This window comes from Urocitellus parryii, chromosome 3, assembly GCF_045843805.1.
Source record: "Urocitellus parryii isolate mUroPar1 chromosome 3, mUroPar1.hap1, whole genome shotgun sequence".
NCBI classification, from domain to species: Eukaryota; Metazoa; Chordata; class Mammalia; order Rodentia; family Sciuridae; genus Urocitellus; species Urocitellus parryii.
The window spans coordinates 45,583,274-45,597,250 of record NC_135533.1 but is presented as its reverse complement, the minus strand read 5'-3'; the positions used below and the strand labels follow the sequence as shown (position 1 = coordinate 45,597,250).

At 38.5% G+C, this 13,977-nt stretch overlaps 1 protein-coding gene across 3 annotated transcripts in view; it reads left to right on the top strand.

The window, feature by feature from the left end:
- The window catches only part of Tspan12 (tetraspanin 12), a 73,182-nt gene that overhangs the window by 45,276 nt on the left and 13,929 nt on the right, over positions 1 to 13,977 (top strand). For all 3 annotated transcript variants that reach the window (XM_026388713.2, XM_026388712.2, XM_026388714.2), the window contains one exon: positions 4,277 to 4,420. In XM_026388713.2, coding sequence (XP_026244498.1) covers positions 4,277 to 4,420 — 144 coding nt within the window. The remainder of the gene's footprint in view (positions 1 to 4,276; positions 4,421 to 13,977) is intronic.

The following is a 13,977-nucleotide window of genomic DNA, read 5'->3' as shown; positions in this document are numbered from 1 at the left end:
CATCACACAGCAAATCATTCCATACCGCAGGAAAGTCAAACAACAACTCTTAACATTGATTAGCACATTCAATGGTGGGAACAATTTGGGTAGGGTTGATTGGTTAATATAAGAGGGGGATTCATTTGAAACTACATGGTTTCCCAACATGTTATCAACCACCATAAACTACTTAGGCGTCATCTGGCATTCCAGGTATTTTCTCTGTCTTATGTTGATTGGAGGTTGCTAGGGGGGTTGCTATGGGTCCTTACCTAGCCTAACTGAGTCAGGGACACCTGGCACCACAGACCTCTCCTGTTATTTACAGACAAACAACTCAGCAGGGTGGTTATGTGCTTAGGAGTGCTTTGTGGGTTTTTCCAAGGACAAGGGTCACGCCCCCTTCCTTAGGATAGGCCTTGAGGTAGAAGCTGCTGTTATTTATTTATTTTTAAAAATGGAGTCACATTAGTTTCTCAGTCTGACAATGCAAAATATATTTAGTCTATCCCAAGAGTCCCCATAGTCTCCATAGTTCTGAGATTGCTCAAAGTTCAAGTCTAGAGTCTTCTCTGAGGCTCAAAACAATCTCACATTGTGAGCTCCTGTAAATTTAAAAGCAATTTAAAAGTATCCAATATATAATGGTACAGAGTAAACATTTCCATTCACAAAAGTAGGGACATAAAAAGAAGGGATAGGACCAAAGCAAGACTGAAATTCAACTGGTCAAACAAGTCCTGTAGATTCATGTCTGGCATCTGGGCACATGGCATCATGAAGTTCCCTCTAAAGGGCTTGTGTAGCTCCGCCCCTGTGGCCTTGTTTGTTGCAGCTCACGGGGCCTTTCTTTTGGCTGGTCTCTGCTTGATTCCTGCAGATTTCCTAGGACAATGTCTAACATTACTGGTATTTCTTAATCTTGGGGGTCACCATTGCAGATTTGGCTTCCTCCTCAAATCTCCATACCTTGCCTTCCCATGGAGTGCCCACAGGAACTCCGACCTGCTGCACTTTGCCTGGCTTCCAAGGCCTTCCTTTGAAATCTGGGTGTAAGCCTCCATGACCCACTAAGTCCAGCATCCTGTATTCCTACAGAACCAGTACCACATGGTGGATGCTAAAATCTGCCGCCATCTTGAGCAGTAGCCAAGCCTCCAAGGACCCTGGCTGCAGCTACCTCTGAGTGTCTGGGTGGCTGAGCACGTTGAATAAACTTCCTAGACCTCCTTGTGTCAGAAGGATTCCCCACTGGTCTCTTCTCAAGAAAATTTTCACTTTTACTCCCTTGAGCCTGAGATGGGTTTGATCTTGCCAGCTCCTGAGATGTCTCCAAGCCATCTTTCTTACTGTCGAGTCAAAAGTCTTTAGCATGTCTTTAGTGGCAATAATGTCTTTAACAACTGCAACTTCCTTATCCCCAATATTACTTCCACCTTTAAAGCAAGTTTTTCCAATCTTTCTGCTCTGCTTTCTTCTCCTTTTTTCTCCTGATTATCAGAATAAAGGCTGCCAGCAACATCCATGCCACTGCCTGAATGCTATGCTGCCTAGACATTTCTTCTACCAGATTAAGAAGTCCATTTCTTTTAAAATCAACTTCTTATAAAGTCTCAGGACATGGGCAAAATCCAGACAACTTCTCAGCCTGAGGTGAGGCAGAACATCATGGTGGAAGGGCATTGCAGAGGACAGTTGCTGGGCTCATTACAGACAGGAAGCAGAGAAAGAGAGACAGGAAGGAGCCAGAGACAGAAATAGTTCCCAAGATGATACCCTGTGACCTGTTTCCTCTAGCTACAGCCCCCCTGCCTACAGTTACCACCCAGTAGTCCATTAAGTTATTAACCCTTCAAATAGATTCATCCACAATGAGGCTGTGACCCTCATAATGCAATCATTTCCTTAAACCTCCACCTCTGAACTTTGCCACACCAGGACCATGCTTTCAACACATGAGCTTTTGGAGACATTGCAGATCTAAACTATAACACTTATAGCTGACCATCTTCTCCCTGTGTCTTCACAGTTGTCTTCTCTATGCACATCTGTTTAAATTTCCTCTTCTTATGAGGATGTCAGTCATTGGATAAATACCCACCTAATGGACTAATTGTTTCTATAAAGACTGTATGTCCAAATAGGTCACATTCTGAGATACGAGTAACTGGAATTTCAAACCATGAATTTGGTTGGGTGGGTGATACATTTCAGCCTATAATACCTCTCTTCAAAATGAATAAGAGCTAAAATTCACCATTCAGGTTTCAATTTTCTTGATCTCTTGTTCACTGTTACCCTGAGTATGTGCCTCAATTTAATGGAGTCTTTTTTAAGTCCTAGTGACATTTATTTAGTACCTTTTTAAAAAACTATTTAATACCTTTAACATAGTGGTTGGAGTACAGGCTTTGGGATAAGCAGGCTCTGCTACATATTGGCATATGACCTTGGGAAATGACTTGACCCATCAAGGGATCTCAGTTTATTTATGTATAAAATGGTGACTGTATGGTATTTTCTAGAACTGGGATAGTGTTAGCAACAGTAGAGCTAAACTACTATGCAATATTAAAGGAGACAGGAAAATGACAAGAACCATGGTGATGTGTTTGTATAATAATGAATTTACTGAAAGACATGTTCAAGAAATGTTTTGGTACAAATTCACTATCCTCCATTGAAGAAGAAAGATAGCTATGTAAATGAAAAAAATTCAGAGACGTATGAAAAAAAAATATGTTTGGCCCTGACCATAGTATGTTTAAGTTATTGGAAAAGCTAGGTCAGTGGATCACCTCATTTCCTGACAAAGTCAGATAAATGGGCTGTACCACTGTGATTGAGTTAGGGTGTTCCAAGGACTGCCCTTAGAAGTCATCAAGTTTGGAAGGACTCGTGCCATTAGAAAATGAGAGAAATGATTTTTAGAAAGTGAAGTCCTTTTACTGCAAGTTATTTTTAAAGACTATTCAATGAGTTATGTAAAATATATGATGTCAAATTATGTTTGACTTAAATTGGTGATGTTTCTGTTATGTCTGGTTTTAGAATTTGACTTTGTGATGATTATGATAATTCATGACTTTTAGAGTGAGTTGATACCAGGAAAATATTAAAAACATTTGTAACACTTCTCAAAACTTTAGTATTATCTATAGCTTTTAGTAATCATCATTTATAAAACTCCCAAGATATCTGTTATTCTTTTTAAACGTCAGATATTTAGACAAGTGGAAAAATACAAAATAAATTTTAGTGTTTTCCTTATTTGCTTTTTCATGAGAAGTTCAGAATTCTTCAAAGTTAACTTTAGTTAAACATTGAAATGATGATGCACTATTAATCTTGAGCACAGATTGATCTCTTGGGCTACATCATTTGCATAACCAGTCACTCTTGGCAGAGTTTTTCTCTGTGACTACCCATATTCCTTGCTTCTGACTCTATGGAAGAGTACTTTACCCAGGAGCAGAAAATTATTCAGCATAGATAATTCTCTGAATCTAATCTGTGTATGTCTTTAAACTGTGTTTCTAAATCTTCATCAGAGTTTTTTGCTAATCTTTGGTGAAACAAAACAATAGAGAAAGTATAGTTTTCTTAAATAAGATTTAAGAAAGGCACTATAGTTATAAGCCTAACTTTATTCAAGCTTAAAGGCACATCATTTTTTCTGAAATTATGATGATAGACTGTGATGGTCTATTTCAAGAATCTCTTTCTTTTGAATGAAAATTTGTTGGCTCAACCTGTTTATTTCTTGAAGTTTTTGGAACTTTTATTAGTTACGGATTCCAAGTCTGGTAACCTTTATATGGATTGGACAATAAATCTTTTCACAGAGATTATCAAACTTTTAATACAATATTTAAACATGTTGAACAATTAAATAGCTAGATGATATACAGTCGATTAACTACTATCTAATGGCTAGAAGGAAATGGTAAAGGTAAGATTTCAGCTATCGGATTTGTTATTTTGTATGTCAAATCTGCCATTGTATGACAACCTGTGGAGGGTGATGGAGTTGGGGAAGGAGACTCGGTCAGACCTGATTTGTTTTTATGTATTTGGGGCATTATGGTTCAGAATTGTTCCATTATGGGGTAGGTAGCCCTGGTGTTCCTTTACAGCATTTCTATCATCAACTAGAATGTACACATATCATTAGGTGATGACAGAAATGAGTTTAGCTCTGAGTACAAAAATTTAAGAAATCTAACATTTAATCTTCCATAAGTTAAAACAATATTTTTATAGTTTCTGAGCCTGACCAGTAATTCTTTTGCAGTTTAAGTGCTGTGGAGTGGTGTATTTCACTGACTGGTTAGAAATGACTGAGATGGACTGGCCTCCAGATTCCTGCTGTGTCAGGGAATTCCCAGGATGCTCCAAACAGGCCCACCAGGAAGATCTCAGTGACCTTTATCAAGAGGTAAGGCCACACTTATCATGGACAAACCTTTTAGAAATAACTTTCAGGAATTGACAATATGCCTATGAAATTGTCCTGTGTAAATCTGAAAGGCCTTAAAACTTGTCTCTGACATGTGGAGAGACAGGATGAAGCTAAAAAGCCAACATAAAAACCTGAACACTAAAGACATTTTTAAGTGAGAAGACCCAGTTTTACAACTACTAATTTTCAACTGTATTGTGTAGAGCCAAGTTCAGTTGCCAACTCCTAGAGAACCTTTGAAAACAAGCACATGTAGATGATATAGCTAACTCTGAATATTTGGAAAGCACAGGGTTTGGAGTTCCTGGGCAGAATATGTGTGTTCCGGCCTCCAGGGATTTGGGGGGAAGAAACATTCTCCAGGAAAACACTTCTTGCTACTCTTCAGTTCCCCCTGCTGGCTAATGCCAGTAGTGATGCCAGTTTTAGTTTGCTGATGGAATTTTATAATCACTTGGATTAAAATCAACCTTATGTGCTGAGAAACTTACACATTTGTGCGTTCTGGGATAGTTGATCCAAATCATCAGTTACTTCTTGTTACTTTCCCTATTCCTTCATTTTCAGTTGTGATTTTCACACTGTTAGGAATAGAATCCCAATTTCAAATTAAAGTCTAGAACTGTGTTGTCCAGTACATTAACTGCTGGCTCCACGTAGTTATTTCTGTTATAATTAAATTAACATAGATTAAAATCTCAGTGTCTTATTTGCACCATCCATTTCCCATGCTGAACAGCCTCTTGGTGACCAGTGACTCTTGTACTGGGGATGCAGATATAGGGTATTCCATCATTACAGGAAGTTTTACTGAGCATTTCAGATCTTGAATGGAAACTCAAAGTGTGATTCAGATAGAAGGGAAGCTGCTCAGGCTGAGAGGCTAGGTTCAGTCCCTAGGAATCTATTTCTGTCATCTATATCTATCTATACATACATATATAAATATACATACAAGTATATACGTGTGTGTGTGTGTGTGTATCTCCATTCAAGTACCAAACTAACAAAACACTCTTGAAAAACTCTGGCTTATGTCTTGGGATGCTGAGGCAGGAGGATTGCAAGTTCAAAGACAGCCTCAGAAACTTATTAAGTCCTAAGCAATTTAGCGAGATTCTGTCTCAAAATAAAAACACAAAAAGGGCTGGGGATTGGCTCAGTAGTTAAACATGCCTGAGTTCAATCCCCAGTACAAAAATAAATAAATAAAACCAAACCAAAAATAGAAGTTTGTGGGGACAAACTTCTGGATTAACACAGAGTAACTACTTATGATATTCATAATACACACACACACAGACACACATGCACACATGTGTGTGTGTCTGTGTGTGTGTGTGTGTGTGTGTGTATAAACATTCAGTATAGCTAAGAATGAAACTTTAAAATGAAATACATCAAGATTTATAAAACATGCTTTTTATTTGTGGGAGGAGTACTGGAGATTTAACCCAGAGGTACTGGGGATTTAACCCATGGATGCTTTACCACTGAAGCTACATCCCCAGACCCGACTATTTGATTTTTTTACTTTAATACAGGGTCTTGCTAAATGTCTGAGGCTAGTTTCAAACTTGGAATCCTCCTGCTTCAGCCTCCCGAGTCACTGGGATCATAGGCATGCACAACTGTCAGCAAAACATGCATTTTTGTTTATTTCAAAATAATTAGGAAATTATACATTTCCCCCAAGAAATGCTATCATTTAAAACATCTTAAAACATTTTTTAGACTGTCTGCCAAAGTCAGTTACAGATAAACAGTCCATTTTTACTATATGTCAATTTGAATGCTATAATGAATCAATGAAAAGAATGCTGGATTACCTGCACTTGTGATCTGCTGTACTCATATCATAGATATGAGTAACTCTTGGCTGTTGGAAAATTTTATCTCAGAGGATGAGAATATGCTACATTCAAGAATATTTTATTTTTAAAAAAGAGTGCTCTGTCCTCTTGAAGGCATAACCTGAAGAATGCCAAATATTTAGGAGTTTCATAATTTCATGAGCTTGCTAGGGTATCACAAGCTGAGGGGCTTCAGCAACTGAAGTTTACTGCCTTGTAGTTCTGGAGGTTAAGAGTTCCAGGTCAGTGTGTCAGCAGGGTTGGTTTCTTCTGAGGGCTGGGAGGGAGAACCTGGTGCAGGCCTTTCCCCCAGGGCTGGTGGCTTGCTGGCATCCTTCCCGTCTGGTAGAAGCATGCCCCAACTGTGCCTTCATATTCATATGGTAATTTTCTTGTGTGTGTGTGTGTGTGTGTGTGTGTGTGTGTCTTCAAACTTCCCCTGGGAGCCCACTTTTCTCCAGTTTGACTTCCTAACTTTATCATATCTGCAACAACCTTATTTCCATTTCACATTCTTTGGTTTGGAGATTAGGACTTAAACATGAATTTTGGGAGGATGCAATGTAACCCATGACAAGAATTATGGAAATAACTTGTTTATTTTAAAAGAATAATCAAAATACTTTTTTGTCATTCCACACACAACTAAGAAGCATTGTGTTTGGATGCTGTGATTTTGAATGTGTTATGTTTGGCAACATTCGGCTTCTGTGAAAAGGAACACACGAGGTGTAGGTAATTGAACAAACCACTATTGGGTCATAATTTCTAGGTCCCTCTGATTATGCCACATCTTTTGTTCTAGATGTGAACTGAATACCGTGTTGATGTTGGTTAGTGTCTGTCATGGTACAGTCAGTTAACAAATACAACAAAATCATGATTGGTCTATAAAAGAAAATAGTACTTAATTTTTCCAAGATAGTAGTAAGTGCAAACATAACTGTGGATATTCATATACATTATAACTTACTATTAGGCATTTAAAAACAGGTAATTACAGAATAGATATGTGTAGGACATGTGAATTGAAACCCATCCATTTCCTTAGTGTGAATTTAATACATTTTTTCTGCTTTTTAGAAGTATTAGGTCAATATTGAAAATTATTGGGTTATAACACTATAGTATAACTTCTACTTTAGTGATTAATATTGATGATGTGATTATAGCCAACACTGAGCTCATGAGAAAGGCAAAACATGAACCAGTTTACTGAATCTACCTGAAAAGTCTGAATGTGGATAAATTATCTTTATTTTTACCTTATTAGCTGAAAAATGTTTAAATTAGCATTTAATATACTATTCTTGTAAAAAAAAGTTCATTTTTACATTTGGCTTAGCTTATTTTCACTAATAGTACTTTATAATGGAACATTTTAATTTTAGAATGTCTATAATGGAAAGATGGAAAGAAGCTGTGCTTGTGCATATGTGAATTGAAAACTCAGATTATTTAAATATTTTTGTATTTTTAGCAAAAGATTTCACCAGATAGCTGACATTGTATGTTATAAGATGTTCTTTAGACACAGATTTCTGGCCAAGGAGAAGGTTCATTATATCATAGTAATCTTATTTTGCATCTCACAATTAATAACAGACACTTACATTGGCAATGATATAGTACATAATTATATGCATAGTTGACTTACAAAAGTGGATCATTTAATAACTTTATGGCACAAGTACAATTAAATCCATAATTAAAAATAAAACTTAATTCCACTTTGCCCTGGAGAACATATGTTTCCTAATTGCAGTGTGTCCAGAGATCATCCAGTAGGAAGATGAGTGTGTGTGTGTCTAAAAGAAGAAACAAGTGAATAATAACTGGAGGTATTTGGGATGTTTATTCTGAAGTCGAGAATACTCAGGGGAGATATTTCAGATGTCTTCAAATATTTCAAAGTTCATAATTCAGAACAGGAACTAGACTTATGTGTTGTTTCTCCAGGGGCCAGAAGTTACAGGAAGGAAATTTTGAATCAATAGAAGGAAGACCTTGCTCATCAAAATCTGTCCAATTGTGAGACAGGTTATCTTGTAAAACAGTGAGTGTCTCATCACTAAAAATATTAATGTCAAGGTCAGGCAACCGTGTCATTGGTGGTATAGAAAGCGTTTTTAAATGAAGAATGAATCCAGACTAGATGAACTTCAAGGCCCCTTTTATCTTTCATATTCTGTAAACTCAGACAAGAACTGGCTCTCTTTCTATAATCTTTCTTCAGTAGTCTGAAATCAAGGAAATAAATCATCTTCAACCATCTGGTGGCCTGCCTGGTCCCTGACCCAATATTATATGACACATTTTGAAACCTGTGAAAAATGATAGAGCAGAAATATAGCAACAATTGCACATTTTAGAAAGATTCCCATCATAGGTATTGTTAGGTTTGCCACAGAACTCCTCACCCCTCAAATAGCCATCATAAGCTACACACTTGTATAAAACTATCAGCTTAAAAATCACAGATGAAACTATTGCTGACCCTCAGTTTGGTCCCAGTCGTTCATTCATCCAAAATGTCTTGTGATTGTCTCCTGAGTTCCACATGCCTTTCTAAATGCTGGGAAAACCATGAAAAATATTGCAGACAGAAATCTCTCATTATAATTTATGTTCCAGTTTGCCATAGAGACATTTAACATGGGAAAAATGTAATAGAAAATAATTACATGTGGTAGTACAAAATTGAAGACTCTAAGCAGGGCAGTGGGCAGGACTTTGTTGTCAAGGGAGCTATTTGGAATAGACAGGAATAGACTGTCTTAGAAGATAGTATTTGACCTGTGACCAATTTGTGAGAAGGAGCCAGCCATGAAAAGATTTGAGAAAGAGTATTTTTGGTCTAGGGAACTGCAGGTACAAAGACTCACCCTCAGGGCCCATGAGTATTGACTATCTATAACCCTGTTCTTTGGAATTGTCTGTATAACCTTGCTCTCTAAATGCCAAGTGTCAGATTTGTCCTCAGAAAAATGTCAGACTCGGAGTTTAAGTTGGTAAATAAGGGATCTACGGTGCGTCTCTTCCTTCTCTCACCTGGTGAGTTTCCAGCATACCTATTACTAAATATTATATCCACCTTGATCTGGAGAAGAAAAGTGGAGAGATAGAAAGGAAAACAAAGGAGCCAGACAGAAAACAGGTGTTTGTATGGCAGGAATTCCAAGACTCTTGCCCATGGACATGAGCTGTTCTTGGATGAACTTCAAGGGACGAGTGATATAGCCCATTTTAGTTTTTAATATTTTATATGTGTTTTGTCACAGCCATTACTTTCACCAACTTCTTTTAGGAATAGTTGCAGTTTTTTATCTCAGATGGGAAAAGAAGCATAAACAGCTCCTCAAAGGACTGAAATGCCATTCTGCTCCTCTCTGTGTCACTTCAAGAAAAATAAATGGAAGTAAACAGGCTCAAAAGAGCCCTGCTTCCAATGGACCCACTCACTATAAAAGGCAAAGAGGAACAGACAGTCAAGCAAATGCATCTCCAGAGACCCATTTCTTTGTTTTGTAGTTAGAAATAAGACTGCTGCTAATATATCGACTGCTTATTGTGGTTTAGATGTAGAATGTCCCCCACAGGCTCAGACTAAAAGGTTTGTTCCCCAATGCAGCAATTTCCAAAGATGAGGCTTTTATGATATGATTGGATCATAAGGTGTCTAGCCCTATAGGTGGATTAATCCATTTGATGGATTAATAATTTGGATATTGGGAGTAAGACTTTATTGGAAGGTGTGGGAAGACGTACAGCCCTGCACTTTCCTCTTTTCTTTTTCTCTTCCTCTCTCTGCTTCTTCTTGACTACAAAGAGTTGAGCAGCTTCCCTCCACTACACCCTTCCAGCATGCTGTTTCTCAACCTTGGAGTCAGTCAATTGTGAACTGAAACCTGGAGTCAAAACAAATCTTTCTTCCTTTAAGTTGTTGTTCTCAGATATTTGCCACGGTGACATAAAAAAAAAAAAACTGATTAATACACTGATGCTTTTGAAAAGTATTCACAGAGGATCATGGAGGGTTGAACAGAGAGACACCCTCCACACAGCTGTGTTGCTTTGAAACACTTTTCCTTTAGACTTCTAAACTTGGTACATTTTATGTTTCAAGTTCAAATTTCAAAGACTCTTAGTAATTTTTTTTGTGTGTGTGTGTATATGTGTGTGACAAATAAGGTTACCCTAAACCATTTATAACTCTTTGGTTGGTCATTTATTTCTTCTTCCAATACAAGAAAACAAATAAAGGAGATGGGAATGGGAAAGACGAATGGAAGTGAAGGAATATGACCTTCTCTGAGTCTTGGCTTCCAGGGCAAAGAATCTGGGTGGAGAAGAGTACCTGTAGGTCTCTAGTGCTCACAGAACACAGATGGACTTAAGGGAGTGCTCCTCCAGGTTAAAGATGAAGAAAGCTTATAATAGTACTTGTTAAAGACAATAAGGAATACTTTATTCGAGGTAGAACTACTGTAGTAAGCACATTGGGTCTTTGGGGATAGGTAGATTGGGATCAGCTCTGAATACAGCATGGACTGGTGAGAATTTATAGTCAAGGAGGATGGTGAGGGTCAGTGCACAGAAAATTACTAGGAGGAAGTATTTGGCATAAGGATGTATTCTGGCTAACCTAATTCCTAAGACAGGCCAGTGGGAATCGACATCAATCTCCTGGATGGGAGGCATGAGAAAGGTGATGAGATATCAAATGTGATCAATAGAAGAATGAGGAATTCTAGCTAAGTGAACTTAGTAGGATTCTTACTAAGACTGAACAAGCCAAATGTGAACGTGAAGATCCAAAGTTCAAGGCCTAGTTGACAAAGAGCTGAGGAGAACCTGAGTAGAGTTTGGTCAGAGAGAAAACCTTGGTCAATGCTCAATCCTTTTCTTGCCCATCTCCTTTGTGTTCTTTGTATTTGGTAAGTGGTGTTTGTTTTATACTCAGTATATATTCATTTTTCTCAACAGCATTTCAGTCTTCAATACTTCTCATTAACATTCCTTCTGTTAACATTTTTTTGACCAATCCTTAAGATTAGCCAGTCCTCTGTGTATTTGACTAATGGAAACAATTTTTACTTTAAATTTTCACACACAACATCTTATTATTATAAACTTTTCCTCAATGCATCTTTGAGATATGACAACATGTTGTGAGTACAGGGAAAAAATAAAAAAGGCTGTGTGGAGCAAGCTCTACCTAATTATGGGCTCAGTGGTTTTTCATCCAGCCAACCTTGCTCTTTGTTGCTGGGATTCTTCCACACCCAATAAGATTGCCACATCTGACACAAAACAAAGTTAGGGAGAAGAATTAAAAGAGAAGTTCAAGGCAGGTAATAACTTAGACTTCCAGCCAGGTCCTGGCTAGTTACACTAACATGATGTTGGTCAAATTTGCATAGAATGGAAGGCCACATCAGTAGCTGGAATATGAGGTGGGACTTAGATAATCTTGAAGTGGGGCACATGAAGGAGCTGGCATATAGTAGTCAATCCTTAATTGCTTTTTTTTATGATTGATATATTCAACCTGAGCACATAGAGGTCGCAATATATCTTTGGTCTTCCAATTGTAAAGGATAAGTAGGTGTCATTCAGATGTGGAAAATGTTTGAAAGGCATGAGCCTGAGAAGGGCCTACCAAGCCAAGAAGCAGTGGTGCAAAGTTAGAGCTGAAAGCAGGTGAGCTCAGCGGGAGCCAAGGGCATGAGAGGGGCTAGGTCACAGTAATATACGGGACAGGGATTGGGTGATGAAGAACCTTGTATATCTGCTCATACATCAGTTTTATACTGAAGTGTGTGCTTAGCTGCCAAATGAAAAGACAAGCCTGGTCACGAATTTGAGGCATTGTTAGAAACGAAAGGCTTAGGAAATAGTAGTCATGGGATTCTAGTTTATTAATAATGAAACTCTTGTAGATAAACACACATAGATCCTCCTGCTGAGATAGTAAACAGTAGGCAGCTTCCCAGGTTCAGTGATTATTTGGACCGAGTACTCCCAAGAAGTTTCATTCTCAGGGTTCTTTTATATAAAGTCAAAGATGTTCCCATGTGTCTCTTGGCTGATTTCATTATGTCCTCCCAAACTGCCAGCAGGATCAGGTTAGGGTCTGGCTTGGGGTATATCTGTTTTATCATTCGAAGCCCTGCAGATAGGTTTGGGCTGGGGGCTGTTCTTTTTATCTTCGGGCTTTACTTGATCTAATAAGGCCTGGAACTATTCTTCCAGTTTTGCCTCAGGTATACAAAAGCATTCTTCTTTTCTTTCCCTCTTTTTCTTGACACAGTTCAATTGTGAGTTTCCTGTTTCTTGTTCACTGTTCAATCAACGTTTCCTCTTGTACTTTATTAGTAGAGACTTTCAATTTTTGCCCTCAGGTTGCATGGATAGGAAAGCCTTTACAATATTTTGACCTGAAAAAGTACCTTACATAATAACAATCTTAGATTTGTGCTTACAAAGTCACGATGCTGGCATTGTAGAGAATGAGGTGAGGTGGGGTTGAAGTGAGGACGGGTCCCTGAAGCAGGGAAATTAGGTAGGTGACACTGGTGAATAATTCATGTGATTATGAGGGCTGGGATTCAGGTAGTGGCTTTGAGGATGGAGGGGAGCAAATGAATGTGAAAGATACTTAAAAAGTAAAATGAATAGGATTAGGTGATGAATTGGCTGTGGGGAGTGGGGGACAGGGAACCTACAAACACACCTGGCTTTGATGTGGACTCTGAATAGATGAAGAAGCCACTTATTGAAGGGAAGGGTTGGAGACTCTTAGTTCCATTTTGGAAGTGCTTTGTTTAAAGTTCTTGTCAGGTACTCTGCATGCATAAACTCAGTAGGAAATATGGAGCTCTGGAGACAAAACTCAGTGAGGAATATAGATTTTTTTGTGTGTGTGTTTTAGTCATTCTTTTTTTTTTTTTTTTTTTGCTTTAAGACTAAAATACCTGAGAAGAACAACTTTAGGGGAGGAAAAGTTCATTGAGGGTCTGGCTCATGGTTTCAGATGTGCCAGTCCATAGAAGGCTGGCTCCATTCCTAGGGGCTTGAGGTCAGGCGGTACATCATAGCAGAAGAGTGTGGCAGAGGGAAGCAGCTCACATTATGATCAGAAAGCACTGAGAGGTCCACTTGCCAGATCCAAAATATTACCCCAAAGCCATGCCCCAAGTAACCCACCTCCTCCAGCCACACCCTACCTGGGCTTCAGATGCCACTCAGTTAATCCCCCTGGGGGATTAATTCACTGATTGGGTTAAGGCTGTCATAACCTAAACATTTCTCTTCTAAACCTTCTTGCATTGTCTCACCCATGAGCTTTTGGGGGACACCTCACATCCAAACCATAACAGTGTGCTAAATAGGGAAAGGGCTAATACAGTGTCTTAAATAAAGGGGAAGTTTATTTTTTCTCTCAAAAATCCTTCAATTTGTCCATGCTGCTGGTCAGCTCTGCTGCCTGTTCATCCAGGGACCAGGATGGTGAGACAACTTTTCATTTTTAAATACCTGTCTTCTAGAGTTTGTCCTGATTTTCTCCATTTCCAGGCATGAGGCAAACTGAGGCAGTGAGTGGGAAGGAGCACATCCAATTGCACAAAGGCCTGTATTGATCACCCCTACTCACACCCCAGTGGCAGGGATTCGGAG